Source organism: Acanthopagrus latus, chromosome 6 (assembly GCF_904848185.1).
Source record: "Acanthopagrus latus isolate v.2019 chromosome 6, fAcaLat1.1, whole genome shotgun sequence".
NCBI classification, from domain to species: domain Eukaryota; kingdom Metazoa; phylum Chordata; class Actinopteri; order Spariformes; family Sparidae; genus Acanthopagrus; species Acanthopagrus latus.
The window spans coordinates 8,175,497-8,193,627 of NC_051044.1; the positions used below are offsets into that span (position 1 = coordinate 8,175,497).

Genomic DNA, 18,131 nt, shown 5'->3' on the forward strand with positions numbered 1-18,131 from the left:
GCAGCCCTCATGGGCTACAACGGTAATAATAGAGCTGAGCTTTAGGCTTCAAGTTTTCAATATGTTGAAACTCAACTTATTTCTTAGACCATACCCCCGTTGTGTTGTTGTACTCTTCTAGCCTGCGAGGCAAAGACTCAGACATGCTTAAGAGACTCTGAGACCCACATGTGAAATCCATTGTAGTATAGGTAATTGATTTAGGCAGTTTTTTTCAGCAGAAATACCTGGGTAATACTGCAGCCGTCCATTTGGCACAAAGAGGTATCGGCTTCATCCTTAGCCTCTTCGTGCCTTTTGATCCTTCCTTTAAAACTTAACCTTTGAAATAATTTGACAGGTCTGATGAAGTATTGTCGTGGCAATGGTGATTAGGGATGTCCCGATCAGGTGTTTTTTTTACCCCGATCCCAATCCCGAGTCCTTTAATATTTAGTATCTGCCAATACTGAGTCCCGATCCGATACTTAGTCTTAACTAATATTTTCCTGGATAATATAGCTGCGTTAAGAAAGGAAGTACCTGCATTCCTTAATAGTTTTATTTATTTTGTTGAAACAAAGTATATACTTTCATATGGCTCTTTCTTATTCTGCATATACCCTACCCATATACCCTATTCCAACATTAGCCGACCACCTTCCTTGTGTTGGCAGGTGAGTCTGTGACGCTGCAGACAAGGTGAAAACGGAGCATGGAGCTATGACACTCAGGCATGTCAACCCTGAGCGTTCATAGAAACCTTGTGAATTCAAATAGGTTGAGATAGGAAGAGAGTATATAAGAGAAAGAAATTAGTTCGGGAACAGAACTGTCTCTTCATTCCACATAATGCTGCAGTAAAAAGGTTAAGCAAGAAAAAACGGCATTGAAAAGCCCATACCAATACAAATGCCCTTTTTCTGTTTTCTCTGTGCACTGTCTCACTGCTGTTCTCTTTTTCATCTTTTAGGAATACACTCTGAAGCCTGTGGACCTAAGCAGGCCTGAGGGCTCTGACATATACCAAATCCCTGCCCAGGGGAACAGGGGAGATTAAAAACTTCTGATTGAGGTGGAGAGGAAAGAAACGCAGAGGGAGAGGAAGAGAGGAGGGGAGAGGCCGAGAGAGAAAGCTTATCATTTCACCTTTGTTCTTCCTAATGCCCCAAGTGAAGGATCTCCATAGGCAAGTCTGTGAATAACGGTCGACACAAGAGCTGCTGCCCACCACGGTGGTCAGGTGATGGAGTGAGGCAGTGAAAGAGGAGAAGAGAGCGGGATTACATCCTGTGAAAGAGCCAAACTCCTATTCTACATTAATTGAATGCCTGGGAGAGAGAAGAGACATGAGAGGAAGCCTTTTCTGTGCCAGCTGCTTCAAGAGGTATTGCAATTAACCCTCTGGCCATCATAAGATAATACCTGGCTTCTGTTGTTTTCTGATCGCTGGGTTTGGTTGTACAGTGTGGATCTGTGCTCGTGCCGTGGTCATGTTTCAGCCCCCGGTGTGTAGACCGGATCGGACCGGCTCTCAACGAAACAGCCTGATTGTGCCGCTGCTGCTGCTGCTGCTTCTAAACGGCTCCCTCAAGGCTGCTCAGGCTGCCAAACCAAAAGGGCCGGGCCACACACATTTGAACTCCATCCGCATTGATGGGGATATCTCCTTAGGTGGGCTCTTCCCAGTACACGCCAGAGGCCACGATGGCAAGCCATGTGGAGAGCTGAAGAAGGAGAAGGGTATACACAGACTGGAGGCCATGCTCTTTGCCCTTGACCGTATCAATAATGACAATAATCTGCTGCCTAACATCACACTGGGGGCACGTGTGCTGGACACCTGTTCCAGGGACACTCACGCCTTGGAGCAGTCGCTCACCTTCGTGCAGGCTCTGATAGAGAAGGACGGGACAGATGTCAAATGTCTTGGTGGGGGATCACCAATCATCACTAAACCTGAGAGGGTGGTGGGCGTCATTGGAGCTTCTTCCAGCTCCGTCTCAATTATGGTGGCCAACATTCTACGCCTGTTCAAGGTAAGACAACAGCACACTTGTTGTGTAGGTTTCTCCGGACAAGAATTCAATCATTTGCAAACAAACTGAGTTTACCACAATGGTTTGATTAAGTGTCTCAGAGACCATGTAGTTATCTCCTCTGTATGAGGGGTACTCACAGGTTCACTTCTGATCTTTTATTTAAGGACAGTTATTACATATACCCATACACATACTCAACCATGATTGTCACCCGTTACCAACTCCTGTCCCTACTTGTGAGGTCGTCAGTTGAGTATGTACCAAAAAGGATTAGCAAATGATTACACGTAGTTGTATTTGTTCTACACAGCGCCACAACTTTTGGGGGGAATCTGGGATTATAAGTAGGAAATGCACAGGCCAAAGAACAGGAGCTGTGTCTGCTGTTGAATACTGCGTAAAACATAAAACCTGGGATTTGTGATGTTCTCGCTTTATCGATCTTCCTTATATATTAGTTTGAATAATTAATAACTGCGGCTGGAAAAACAACAGGAGCTACTGAAGACTGTGAGAGAACAATATGTGTTAGTAATCTGCTGCCACACAATGGACACTTTCATAAGTTTGGAGAGGAGATCTCTGGGCAAATCTCATCACTCTGACTGTTGCCCTGCAGGAGTCAGTTGCTAAGCAGTGAGAGGTATTGCCTGTCATAATACAGAAGTGATTAATAACAATACTACTCGATTTCATTTCTACCCCATAGCCTTTCCTCCAATCAGTCTTGTGTTTACGTCTGCTTACACTATTGAAAGAAATTATGTCCTGTTCATGTACATTAGGACATTTGATGAATTATTTAACACACATTTTATTTCCTAGCCAGCCAGCCATGACGAGTGTAATAGCTCTTTCTACTTTACTGAAGGTATGATTGCTGTTTACTGCTCAGTTCACTGCAAAAATAATATACTTTTCTTTGACTTTCAAAAAAATGACTTCATAAAGTACTGTCATGTGTTTGACATTTTTTCATGGGAAATTACACATTTTAGCACAGATATTACTCAAATCTCTTTCAGTGGGATCAGCGAGGTGGTGGCTTATTTAAATTCACTGGTAATTAAAAAGAGGGATTTTTCCTCAGATAACAGTCAGACTTCAAAATGTATTTCAGATCCTCAGTGTCCTGTCTTTACCTACAAACCTTATTATAATGCTGGCTCCAAAGTACTACTTTCACCTTGATCTCACATGAAAATTCATGCCTAATCCAGACACAAATTCCCTCTTGTCTTGCTTAAAAGTACTGGGAGGTGCTGGCTCAGTCACAAAACTGTCCCTGCAGCTGAATCAGTGTCTTACATAAGGACACATCAACAGGTGTTAACTCTCACCAAAATGGGCTCTAACCTAATTGAGGCTCCGCAAGATTGCACCTCAATTCGCTTTGCTGATATTGCAAGAGCAACAAAAAGTAATCATTTTAATAATGATAGTAATTGTATTTGTATAGCACTTTTAAAAGCACACAGTTATGAAGTGCTTCACATGCAGGAAAAAGGATGAAAACAGTGTGTAAGCAAACATACCAATGTGCATAAACACAATCATGATAGAAATTAGTTTTCAGCAGCTGTTACAGCAACATTATGTAGAAACTGGCATTTTATGCGATTTGGTGTCCCCCACAAAAAAACTGTATGTTGAAGTAAACATGTATGTAACGCTGTGATCCCATGTTACGGAGAGCAGAAACAAGTGATGGGGGGACGAGTGGCTGAGAGAGTGACACCATTCACCCTATTAGAAGACACTGTATCATAAAATGAATTTGAATCTGTTATTACAAGGTTTATAAGTCACATAATGATGCTTTAAATCATTTTGCTTGTGGTTTGACAAAACAAGCAATCTGACGATTTCCCTTAGGCTCTGGAAAATTGGTGAGACCATTTTAACTTATTTTAATGGCTAAAAAAGGAATATATATATATAAAAAAAACTTCCTATTTAATCAGTAATGAAAAGTAATCATTAGTTGCAGCCACAGGCGATGGAAATGCTGTTTCACCCTTGTTTCTGCTCTCGACACTAGAGCTCTCAGCTCTGGTGCTGAATGCTAGACTGCTTTTGAACCAGACCACACTCTGGCACTGCCTCCTCTACTGCCTTCCAGTGTGATCAACACTGAGCCATCTATGCCAACACCATGGAGGACAGACGCTCTGCAGTGTGTCTGGATATTATTACATTACTATGATTATGACACAGACTTCTTATTTCTAATGTGCTTTTTAATGTTTAATGAGTGCAGAAATCAATTTCTTCCTTCACATAACATAGATCATCAAGTCAGATACTAGCTGTCTGTACAGCCAGTGAAATGTTAGTCCTAATGTTGAGCAAAAAACTTCGCATTAGGGCTCTGACGATGCATGTATTGAAACTGAAATCGCGACACTCAGATCCACGAACCTGTCTTGTGGTGTGAGAAGACAGAATCGCGACACAACTTCCAGTCCAGATCCAGCCCTATGAGCTATAAGTAACCCCTTTCACACAGAGATGCATTAACACTCATTAACATCACAGCGGTGGTTCGCCAGTTCTCCGCCATTGGTCGTTTACACAGAGCGAAGCACCACTGGAGTAAAGACGAACCGTTGTGTAATTCGCACAGAAAGCCGGCGCTGCGGCTCCTTAAGAGACGTGATGGTACACGTCATGATGATAACGTGGGTGTGTTTCAAGGTGTTTCCCTGGTGTCCCCCCTGTCAATCTAAACCCACAGATAAGTTGTGATCACGTGGATGCTGTTTTAATGTGTCGTGATTGAGATCCAGATGCACCAAACATCCTGGAAAGTGACAAGTTATGTTTTTTGCTCTAAATTACATCATTACATAATCACCATCAACAGGTGAACAGGTCGCTGTCTGACTCTGTCACTCGCGAGGACGGAGGCTGTTTTCCGGGGGAAAGTTCACTGATGTCTCGGTCAGTAGGGCTGTCCGTCTCAGAGATTTTTATCATCATAAACACTTAGTGAGTAAAAGTTTCTTGCTGGTGACAGATGCTGTTTTTCAGGCAGAAATGTGACGAGGAGTCTGTAGGACAGGCGGGAGGACAGATGCTTCTCTGTGTACAGCTGCGGTATTTTTTTCCTCATTGCCAAAGACAGTTACAGTTACTACGTTACCTTAGTTTGGTTCTGTAACATTGCTTTGTGCATTATTTCTCTTTATTTAGTTGAGTGAGGGACCTGTGCAGCTAACAGACCAGCCTATGGATATGCCCTCTATATGCGCATCCGGCTCACCCATTCACACTGGTTCTGTTTGCCAATACTGCGCCTCTGATACTATCAGACAAGCATCATATACAGAAGTTATTGAAATGTACCATAAATAAAATGTTAAAAAAATAATAGAATAAATCGAGGTTTGTATCGAACTGGGGGTCAAAAATCATGATACAAACCAAAATTGTGAATTTGGTGTATCGTTACAGCCCTACGTGTTACACTGGAGGAGTTTTGTTTGGGGCTCCTTGTCTGCAGTTGTGCTGCACAGCAGTGTAATTGTGCAATTACCATAATTATGTTATTCGTTATTATTCTCGCCTGGGCGCATTACTTATTTATTTGAAACTATGACTCATTGACTTTAGAATCATCTTTCATTGAACTTTTTATAAAGAGACTTTTCATCTTAAAAGTAGATTTCCCTCAACTACGAATATAATTAAACTGAAAAACAACAGGAAACAGCAGCATAATTGGCTTCACTCTGCCCGGTTTGTTTCTCTGATTCTGATACATCTTCAGTTTTCTCGAATTCATTCAATATTGAAAGTGCTTGGTGAACATTGATACACTGTCAGCTCTGGGCATGTTACGCACGCAGTGATCATTTTAGTGTTGCAAGTTGTCTTTTAGCGTCTTTGTACAAAATTTTTGGACTACCAAAGTGTGTAATGACCGTCCCTGCCAATTCTACTTACATAAGATCACTGTTAACCCTTTTGGACCAAGACAGTTCGGGTGCTGGTCTGGAGCCAGTGCCCACTCTGGAACCAATTTTTTGCATTTCTGAGTGGTCCAAGCATCAGTCATATTTAGATGCCATGTAGGCATATAAAGTCAGGAGCAACACTCGTAAGGAGTCGATGAAGTTCAGCAAAGTTGTTTCTAGCAATGCTGGGAAAATGGAGACGAACACAATCACTGAATGGTGTGACTTTACAGTGGCTCTCATGCCGGTTGAAATGAACTTAACATGCTATCGCCTGGCTGAGAGTGAGTTTGGGCTTTTAGGGAAGAACAATGCCTACCTCTGTAAAGGAAAATGATGCATTGGATTCAATACAAGACTAAATGAGAGGATCACTGTTGTACAATAATACCTTTATCTCGATTATCTTGTTTTCATAATCGTTGGTAGGCAAATAATTAAGATTACAGATGATAAAGTAGGAACCTCCTCACTGAATATAATCACTATAAAGTATCATCCCAAAGCAATGAGTGGATTTGGGAATTGTGCTTTTTTGCATATTAGTTTATCTAATACTCCCCAGCAACAGCCTCCAGTACAGTATATGTATAATTTGATAAGCTCCCAGATTCCAGAGTATTACAAACCACATGGGATGTATCTTATGTGTCAAGGCCCCAGGCAATAATCAGCTGAACCCAGTATGACAGAGCACACACACACACACACACACACACACACACACACACACACACACACACACACACACACACACACACACACACTCTGAAGTTTTCTGCATCTTTTGTATGTTCTAATGTATGTATGTTATTTTCTTTATTTTATGTATGCCTTTGTGCATGGGTGTGCGTTATCTATACCTGCTGGTAATACACATAAAAATACTTGAGACGAGCATGCAAAGCCCTGTGCATGAACTCTATATTTCTTTCTGTCTCCCACACATAAAATATGCTTATATGCACGCTCACACAGGTAGGAGTCAGTGTGTGCCACAGTAATGAGCCTCTCCAGCAGCGTGTTCTTGATCCCACTCTCACATGGAAGCCTCAAATCCTTCGTCATTAACACAGTGCTCGTTCCCTCTTCATTAATGCACGTAAGCGGTGTCCTTGCATATTTAATTTGGATTTCTCTGATCTCCCTTCTCTTTATCCTCAATGTATATATTAGCATTCCCCTCTTCTTCCTTTTTACGTTCAGACAGCTGGAGGTTAAGAAAGCAGCCTCAGTCAGATGGCAGGTTGAGTAGATCAACACAGTAAGATTTTTTTCCAGTTCACTTGGCCTTCTTTTGCGTTTCACTATTGAAAATCAAACACTTTTAATGGCGCTCCCCAATCAGTCAGCATCCACTCTAATTGAATAACGGTCATTATAACAATCAAATAAGAGAAAATGCTCCTGACATGATGTAAAGCACTCTGGTCTTTTATATAGATTTAACAGTAAACCTTTAATGGAGAGTGGTGTGGTCATTTCGATGGGGTCTTGAGTTATGGCTTCACATGGAACCACGGGTCAGCCAGATGCTTGCTGGTTCGACTGGTCATGATGGACCTGCTGCTGCCCCCAGGAAGGCAAACTGACTCAACTTTACAACCGTATCATAACACCCCCCGTGCCAGCAAGACATCATTTGCTGCATGATCTAGCCTGCAGAAAGGAGAGGGACAACCACATCTACAAGCACTGCGGCTAGACATAAATGTTTGCTTTAAATGGAGGCAATGCATGCACACGAGTACAAACTCAGCATACTGATGAAGACAGGCAGACCCTTAGACGGGTGCATTACTGTATGCTTGTACAACCACACACACGCCACGTGCAAAATTGCACCACTCAAACAAGCATGTATATAAACACTTCACACAGAAACACAAGCATATACACAAAAGCAATCAAGCACATTTGCACGCAAACCACTTTAAACCCAGCAGCACCCGCCCCGATGTAGTTAGCAGGTTTAGAGCAAAGTGTTTCCTCAGCACTCAGCTGCATACAGATGTGGTCCAGAGCAGCTTGATGAATATTTTACTCCAACCTTATGTAACGGTAACACGGGTACCAGGAGCTGCAGCTCTAGAACATTTTCGCGTAGTTGACTGAGAAGTGGGAGATGCTGTGACAAGCAGTCGGGGGAAACGATAATTCATGATCACAGACAAGCAATGTCAGATGATTACATTATTCATTTGCATATTACAGATGCGTATGTAAGGTTGACACGGATTGCGTTACCAGGTCTCTCCCTTTTGACTAGTGTTTGCCTCAGCAGGAGGTCCTGACAGGGATTTCCTTTTCAACACAGCTGTAGCAAAAGTTTGGCACTTGTTCAGAGAAAAGAAAAAATATTTTATCATAACTTTGATTCGTTTCATAATGTGGTGCACATGAGTGGCACAATAGAGGGGCGTTGACCCAGCAATGACAAACTTGCAGGCATCTAGCCGTTAATGCTCACTGGAAAGCATTTTGCTGGCTCCTTGTCCTGACATTACAGTGACTGGCTGGCTGGGCAAAGCACTGACCATTCACTGTAGCAGTTTCAGTAGCAAACAGACCACAGAAGAGTAAAAGATAGAAATCAATTCGGTGGAAGAAAAGTAGAAGAACATGATTTTTCATGCAAGAGCACCCAGGCCCTCAGCATCCCACTCATTCTGACATTTCCCTAACCCTCAGGTCATGCTCTTGTTTCCAAGTTTTACATTGGAGACGCAGCTGACCCTCTCAGTAACGGTTTATGTGCCTTCACATTGTGCAGGAACCCTCACAGCTAATGGGCAAAGACAAATCATCTGCCTTTGGTTTGCAAAGGTGTCAGAAACAAACAACTTCAGTACTGCGGCGATCATCTCCTTCACATTTGATCCTGACCCGTTACTACGCTGCTCTTGCATGACATGAAGGTAATTAGTGTTAAGCAGTTTAATTGGCCCGGACCCTCCGTGAGTTAAAAGCTTCAAACTGTCAACAACAAGTAAAGCAAATAATATTTAGTGCTGAATAAACAGGATAGATTATGAATAGTTTATTAGAGATTGCCCTGAGCTGCCATCTCTGAGCCTTATTTTCTCGTGAATCCTTTTGGGATTTTGTACATGGTAAAATTGCTGGGAAAAGCATGTAAATAATGAACTATGGTGTTGAATAATACATCTTTTAAGGCAATTTATTTTTTAGCAATTATAAATATCCAGTCTGTTATTTAAAGAAGTGTGATCTAATACAATGGATCATGTCATCTCAGATTTAAATAGAGATTCTTGCTGTTTTTTAAGGTCCAGGGATAAAAAGGACAGAGTCAAAACAGCCTTTAAAATCAGATTCATAGCCTGAAGTATCTAATGTTTGCTTTTACTACTGTTGTGACTGTGAGTCGTTTCCGAGCGTGCGCGTGCTTGGAGAAATAATTAAAATTTTAGAGAAGCTGCAATTACATGACAGTTTTCAAGGTAAAAGCTATCAGTGTCGATCTCATTTATAGTATATGCATATATCAGCAAAACCCAGTCACACAGGAGACTGTCAGGAGGATGTCAGACGTCATTAGCAGTTGACGGTTTCTTTCACGATTCCTTGAATGAGCGAACTGATCCATTCTGCAGCTGTTGTGGTCAAAGCTCCACCACATCCTTCTCTCCCAGAGGTGCTCGCCATCTGCTTTGTTGCAAGCTCTCTTGGTGAGTTAATGGTTATTTCTCTCCAGTTGATCCTCTGCTCCGTAAACATTTTAGCTCTGGACCAGTTTGGTTAAATCTGTTAGTGTTCGGTTAGTATGATTGGTTAATGCACATTTACTCTTTTCTCTCTCTCTCTGTGTGTGTGTGTGTGTGTCTGTGTCTGTGTGTGTCTGTGTGTGTCTGTGTGCCAACAGTGGATGAGCCTTGGTTTACAAAAAAGGAAAAGCTGTTTGGCTTTGAAACTGCAATTCAAGTGCAACCTTTGTAGCAAAAAAGTATCCATCCATTTCATAAAAGTAGATCTTAATTAACATTATGTTCATTAAAAGTTTCTGTGAGAACCGTCTCCTCCTTGTCAACTTTCCAAAACATATTACATGAGCAGCATTTTATCTCTAGCCGCCGGGCTCGTACTCATTACAGATGAAGCAATAACCTGAGCAGAGCCTCTATAGAAAATTTAATCAAATCTACAACTTTAAATGCATGCTCTTTGTGTTAATTTAAAAATTTTGGATCACACAGAATTAGATCAGTTGTAAAAAAAGAAATCCACTTGAATAGCACGGTATTAATCTTGCTTCTGAATTATGTTACTTCTGCTCATGTTTTTTCCAGGGGATTTTAAAGTTTGACAGTCCTTTAAATTTAGTATGAGATGTTTTATTTTATATGGCACTTATCATATCCTTTACACAGAGTTTCATCACTGCTTGGTTGAAAATCAGTTACCCTGTTTATAGCATTTCATCATTGTGTCTGCCCACACTTTTAATGAGTCTGGATCAACCTGATAATACCACATGGTTCCTTTGATAGGCGACAGTCCTCAAATATCCGGTACATTTCATTTCATTTTAACCTTGTCATATGGCATCATATGGGAATTTTTTGAATGATAAAAAACAGGTTAACGTCATGAAATTTCATGCTCAATCTCACCTTGTTCTTGTGGTTTTTATTCCCCAATAAACCCTCCAGTGACACAGTAAAATGACGGCCCTGTGTCACAATTGATTTAGCAGCCCATTTCGAGGGAATGACAGCCAAATCAAGATAAACTAGTATCAGCCCATCGAGGCATCTCACTTCAACCAAGCTCATTCATTCACTGAGTCAGTGACAACACCATAGTTAACATTGACTGCTTCACTATGAAGCTATTAAAGACTGCTCTCGTGCTTTTAAACGTACTTTAATGCAACAAGGTGATATGGTACTATATATTATGTAGTCTTGCTAGGGGATGCAGATGCAGATGTATCATATAGTGACAAAGTTGCGTAATTTACAGAAGCACATGAAGTCAGACTCTGAAAAAAGATGATTGATCAGGTTTCCTCATAGGTTTCAGTGTAAGTACATTTCCAGTGAGAATATAGTACATTCTCTGTTTGGTAGACTGTATCATTATTGCTTCCAAAAGGGAAGCTGCAGCCCAAATGGATAGATAGTATAGAGCATTGTTACTTTGTAATTTTAAAATGAGAGCCATTTTGGCCACAGTACTGTAAGTCATTGTGGGAGCTGCAGATAATAATCCTGCTCAGTTCAGGGAGGTGATATTTTTCCATTTTCTGTGTTTTCCTATGCCATGTTTTGTCCCAACTCCCTCCCCTGCCCTGTCTGTCCTCCAACTACTCCATTAACGAAATGCTGACTGTCCAATTGTGTAGCTTTTGAGCCAACACTTTGTTTCACCCTTCTTTGATATTTAATTTACAGTAATAGTATTGATCTGTCTCAGTTTTTGGCTTTTACCAGTCAGACATTATTAGATTTGGGAGCCTGTTGTTCTTGGACCACCACAGGGGCTTCAGCATCATCCTTGTCATCTTATTCTGCTCATGCACACTTCCGCCTCCTACCGTGCAGGACCCTACCTGTCTCTACACATGAGAGGGGCTTTTTGTGGAAAGTGTTTTTGTATCCTGATTTGCTGATCCTAAATCAGGCCACCAAACAAGTCAGCTTATCACAGAATGGGTCAGAGTTGATCGATATGCAGCTGATCCAGTTTCAGCAGATCATACATGCCTGTAAATCTGTAATGTGTTTGATGCCATTTAGGGCTGGGCAGTTTGGCCTAAAAATAACATTGGACTGGGTGAGAAAACCAAACATCAGAATATTCTTGAGTAAGTCATCCCTACTATATCAATATTGCTACAATATTTTTTAGTTGACTATTTTCACTAATTATCATTACTATGGATATAATGAATAAGTGAGTAAAGATAGTAGTAGAAGTATTAGAGGAAGTTGAACAGTTCAGAAAATGACATAATTTCACTGTAATGCTGCTTTTACAATCAGGAAAAGACAACACTTGTGACATATCACGATATCCATTATCTAAGATGATATACTTTCTCATATCACTATAAAGTTATATCTCAAATATATTGCTCAGGCTTATTTCCATGCACTGACCTAAATCAACCTTAGAGCTGATAAAATGCTTTTGTTGCTACCTGTTTACATTGTTATGATGTGATTTTATAAATGAATTGTTGCAGACAAACCAAAAACCTCTATTTAACCAGAAAATGGAGGCTGGTTAATAGAAGCCACAAGTGCCCTTAAATTGCCACTTTTCCACTGGGAGAATAAGAATATTTTAATCTTTAGCACTAGTGGAGATGAAAGACAATATATTTAAGTCTTTTAAGAAAAAAAGACCCGATAGAATTGTAGAGTAACAAAGGCATTGTGCAGCAAAAACAACAACATTGTATTGAGGGAAGTGACGGGCAGCAAAGATTGTAATCTGTGGCGGCTCTGCAATCTTTATTATGGCTTGATTCTCCGCATGTGTTATTTTGCTGCTGGATGAGTAAGTGTTGATTCATGGTGACTCATTTGTCTGAAAAAAAAAGTTCTGACAATGCACAAGGCCACAAGACAGACACTTCATGATAGCAAATGTAAGAATTCATGACACGTGTCTCAGAGTGGAAATATTGGAGGTGATTTAAATCATTTTAAAACCATTTCAGCAAACATTCCTGATTGCAATTCTTCATGATAGTTGTGTTTTTCTCTCTCCTTTCTCTGTTTGTTGTACCTGCATTAAAAACACAAATTACTGGTGGCAGGTGTTGGCCGCCTCTGAAAGATTTTTGCGCGCTTCATGTTGTGCATTCCTTTATAATTATATCGTTTTACTCTATAATTATATTTTGCCTTAGATGTGATCTCATCTCACTGAATTCAAGCGACTGGCTGTCCATGCACATCAGACGTAACTACCTTTCTTTATCTTTCTGAGCTGACAAACGTCCATCCAAAATTCAGATGCAGACCTTGCACCATCTGTCAGTCTTTTTTGCACGCCAGACACTCTGGTGTTTGTCTGTATGTGTGTGGGTGGGTGTGTTTGACCACATATGTGCATGTGTCTCACAGGCTGTTTATTTACATTTTTAATTCCACAATCTGAAAATGGACACATGTTCATATGAATTCATGAAAACAGACAGTGTGAAAACCTCCTGTATTCACTCCTGACTCAACATGCTGGCATGGAAAGCAAATTTTTACACCACAGAAACAGTTGATATTTATTTGTGTTGCCTTTAGTAATCCATGTCGGCTAATTCTAAACGACCATATAGAACTGGTCAGTTCATATGCAAGTCCTCAGCTGCCTTTGCAAGCTAACAAGTGAGCCCTGATCTAGACCTCTGAAGCACTGTTTGAATCTTTGATATCTACAGTGATTTGAAGTGAAATGAAATGGAAATCCAGTGTGATTATCAGTCCGCTAACAGGGGACTTAAGATTTATTTTTGTGGTAATGTTACTGCAGGCAGTTTCATTTTTAAAAAGCAGCAAAAAGCCTCATCTTTATCCACATTTCTTGCATCATGGTGTTGAATCCAAACTGCTCATTACTTCACGGATGGTTTGATGTCATGGTTATTTATTTGCGTGACAAAGAGGAGAGTAATTGTTAGGGTTATTAAAAGTGCAGGAGAGCCTGCTTTAGATAAAAGGAGTCAGAGAATTTGACAAACAAACACTCCTTGCTGGTGGCATGACCCCTCTGAGCTGGACCGAGTGTCGTGCTGTGGGCCTGTGTGTTTTGAGTGTGTTTAACTGTACGAATGCTACTTTGATCAGCATGACAAACACTGTGCACAAGAGGATCACCCAAAGAGGAGGAGGGCACAAACGGAGAGGGCACGGTTCATTCTGGATGACATGCTTTAGGAGATCGAGGAAATCGGACCAGATGTTTAACCCGAGATTGTTTGATACATTTGTGTGATCAAATTTGTAGACTTTCAAAGATGGTGTGATGAAGGGCTAAATGACATGAAATCGGTTCAGTTGTTTTTTTAATGTAGATGTATTTGTTTCACTGGCACAAATACAGTATAATACAATCAACACCGCAATAATGATGCTGTCCCTCCAAATGAGAGTACAAAATATCCAGAGCAGATTTCAGAAGATATCAGAATAAACTAGAGCTGTAGAATCACTTGAAGATCAAAATGCTGAAAGCACACATCAAAAAGAACTGGACCAATTACAGTCCAGCTGATCCCGCACAGCAGCTGGCAGTGTGATTCTGTCCACACACACACACACACACACACACACACACACACACACACACACACACACACACACACACACACACACACACACACACACACACACCATGGCTGCAGTGTTGCCTAGGGTAAAATGTTATTACAAAACAAAATTCTCATGTCGGTTTCCTCGAAAGGGCAAAGTTCACTTTTCTTTTGAACGGTGTCTCAAAACTGATGAAATGTATTCGAAGGTTATGAGAGAAGTCAAAAATACAACCGAATACATCAATAGATTATAGCGTTAGTTAAATAATGTAGTATAGCCTCTAATCAGTTTGTAGGTAAAGCAAGCTTCTTTTTTATTTCATTGATATTTTTATGCAAAACCTGATTTGTGTCCCAAGTTATACCTCTAAATTGTGACTTCTCCGAAAGCATTTACCGTATTTTCACGACCATAGGGCGCACCGGGTTATAGGGCGCGGTTTCAGTTACGGGTGCTTTTTCTGTATTTAACAAATACATAAGGCGCGGGCATGGTGAAACACACCGGTAAAACATGCATGCTAGTGTGTGTATTTAAAAAGGCAGCGGGAGCAAAACTGAGTTCGGTTGTGCTTTATTGAAATCCTGGCCCGGATGGAAAGATGGCACCGTTTCATGAAGCGAAAGCACCAAGACGGACCTCCTTGAAAATGTTCAATTTTCATTTCTTCCGCTAGCGTTACAGCCCTTAGTCGTATGGTGACTGTAGAGACGCTTCTTCCAGCTGTCCTTTGACCAGCAATCCATTGCTCGAGTCGGTCTTCCAACTCGGGCCATCTCGCCTTGTGTCCGCGGAAACTCAGCTGCGTCTTCTTGACCTGTCGCAGCTCGTTTTCCATCTTCCTCCACTTGAGAACCATGGATTCATTGATATTGTATTCCCTCGCGGCTGCTCGATTCCCATGTTCCACTGCGTAACTGACAGCTTTCAGTTTAAACTGTGCTCTCTGTTACGTCCGCCTTACAACAACAACAATAACGCTCACACTTCACCCTTCAACGTTCTCATGTAATCCGCCTTATAAAAAAACAACACATTAGGCGCACTGCACTATAGGGCGCGCCGCACATTTTGGAGAAAATTTGAGACGTTCAGGTGCGCCTTATGGTCGTGAAAATACGGTCCTACATAATTCTGCTTTATGTTTGAGATTCTTTCTGAATGTGAAAAACTCATATCTTATAGATAGAATTGACCTAACACGAGGGTGCATTTAATTTCACTCAAAAACAACCGACTGTGCAAAGGTCTTTAATCCATTTTATTGTGGGGGAGCAGTCCTGGTCTTCAGTCTGTTCACCCCATAAGTCTCCTGTCTCCTCCTACTTTCTGAAGAGATGTCGGTCACGTCAGTTTGGACACTCTAAATTGCGTCTTGGTTTTGGTGTGTCAGTGTTATGCGTCAAACGATATTCTTTGCCTCATGTCTGATGCCAGCCCATAACCCCATAAGACCCTCGATAGGAATGATCAGGCATGGAAAATCATGTATTGATTATTTTGAATAAATATGAGCGGTAAATGTCAGGTTTCGTTTAGCCCTGCAGGACTCATCATTTTGTATTTGACAGTTGCAATGATCTAACAGAGGAAGTGGATATACTGATTTCCCTATTGATTGTCGCTTTGATAGAAAGCACTTCAATTCAAGGCTGAAACATGTTTGTGAATTAGCATGTGAAATGCATCTTTGTCTGAGTGGTAATTCCGGCCACATTATCGTATTGTTTAAAGAATTTTGTCATCCAAATGAATGGCTCCAATTTGATTATTTTATGTGATTCTACATACATCATTTTAGACAAAGAAGAAGAATCTTTATTTATCACATGCAATCCCACAATGTAGAATGTAGTGAAAGTTCTCTGTATTTAACTCCATCCCTGAGGAGCAGTGGGCAGCCAACACACAGCGCCCTGGGATCAACTCTCAGACCTGAGCCAGTGCTTTGGTCAAGGGCACTGAGCAGTGCATTCACCTAATATACATGTTGTGATGTTGGGTGAAACCGCAGCATGCAGATGAAACCCACGCAAGCACGGCAAGAACATGCAAACTCTGCAAGGAAGGGCCAAACTCCAGCCAGGAGTCAAACCCATGACAGCAAGAAAGTTCTCAAGCAACAGAACACTAATCAATAATTTCACGAATAAGTTCATTTTTATTTGTCATTTTTAAGCACGAATGTCCCAAATGTACTTTTTCCAGACATGTCCCCCATGTGAATATTTGTTGGTTACCTTAGTTCTCTGGGACAGTAAATTTGAAGCATCACTTACGGCTCTGGCAAATAGTGATGGGCATTTTTGACTATTGTGGAATATTGTAGGAGACAAATAGATTAATTATCTCACTTTTTCATCTGTCGCTCTGTTAAATACTTCACTTTTGCCTGTATGTATTGTTCATAGTTTGCAGTTTGTGTCTGCATATAGTGTTTTTAGCATTTTTGATCATTTAGATAATATCATAGGTGTTTTTTAACACTTGAGGTTAGCCTGTCAGCTAGCCTAATTGGCTTCCCGAAAGCTCTGCATATACACATAATATAGAAGAGCCAGTCATCCTTTTCTCTGACCTGTAATTTCAATTCCTTGTCCAGCAATGAGGTCAGAGCTTTACTGCTTGCTTACACAACAGTGTACATCAGTCACTTTTTATTGTGGCAGCTCTTCCAAGTGTTAGTGAAAAATGTCTTAACATTAGCTTGTTAATGGTTATCTATCAAACTAAAGGATCAAAAATGTTACAAACATTATATGCCAAACAAATGGTAAGCTGTAAACAATATACAAGCCAACTGTGAAAAGCATTTTACCGAAGTTGTGGATGAAAAAGATAACTTTCGAAGTATACTGTCAAGCACCAGAAGCAAAGCAACTTGTATTTCGTAGTGTCTATATATGTTACACAAATTAATTCAAGGATTATTCCAGCAAGAAAGAAATTGCTATTTGCAGCCATCGATTTCAGCTAAATTGCCCAGCTGTTAATGCATAATATAAGGTTTTCAGGGTGTATCTTTATTTGTTTGTTTATTTTCTAAATCTGCAACAGGGAAAGGTACATGTGTTATCTAATGTACATGTGTCATACACAGGAAACCTACTTTTTCCTAAACAATGTTATAAATGTTGTTCTGGGCAATGAGGTAAAACAAGAACGTTGGCTCAGCATACATGAACATAAATTACAACAATTTTATCCTAAAGTGCTCAGAACATCATAACTTGTTGATGTCTAACAATGTAGCAGTGTGAAAAGGGGATTATTCACTTGCTCCTTGTTTGAATTGGTACTACTGAGACATCTTGGGTACTTTCACTGCGTTTGGACTAAGCAGCAAACTAAACTTCAACTGAATATCTCAAGGTTTAAAACCGCTGATTGCTGGGGAATTGTGATCGGCATTTTCACTATTTTTTTGTGGACTAGACAATTGTTTGATTGATGCAGCAAATAATCTCCAGGTTAATTGGATATTAAAGCAATCATTAGTTGCAGCCATTGAACAAATCCCATTTTAACCAGGTCTACATTAAGGCCCAATCATATTTACAAGTTCTGCACCTTGTTTTGGAGTGCCCCTTTGGGCCTCAGAACAGAGTTCAAAGGAAGTGCTTGAAATCTCAAACTATGACATGGAACAACACGGACATTTCTACAATGCTGTCTTCAGCTGTGATGATTTATTTTACGTATTGCCTTATTTTAGGCAATCCTGGTATTAATTGGGGTTGCGTAAAAATGTCAGTTCACATAAAAATCTAGATTTTTATCTCCTACCATTCAGAATCTGTTCCAAGAATGTCAAAATTCAATGCTCTTAAAGTTATTGATAGTGTGATGATGATAGAGGCAGAACT

At 40.6% G+C, this 18,131-nt stretch overlaps 1 protein-coding gene across 3 annotated transcripts in view; it reads left to right on the top strand.

Moving 5' to 3' along the window:
* The window catches only part of LOC119021478 (metabotropic glutamate receptor 4-like), a 188,041-nt gene that overhangs the window by 42,321 nt on the left and 127,589 nt on the right, over positions 1–18,131 (top strand). For 2 of the 3 annotated variants that reach the window (XR_005075600.1, XM_037101779.1), the window contains exon 2: positions 953–2,018. Coding sequence is in view for 2 of the 3 variants with exons in the window: in XM_037101779.1 (XP_036957674.1) it covers positions 1,473–2,018 (546 nt within the window). In the remaining variant the exon portion in view is untranslated. The remainder of the gene's footprint in view (positions 1–952; positions 2,019–18,131) is intronic. The other variant, XM_037101780.1, reaches the window with a different exon arrangement.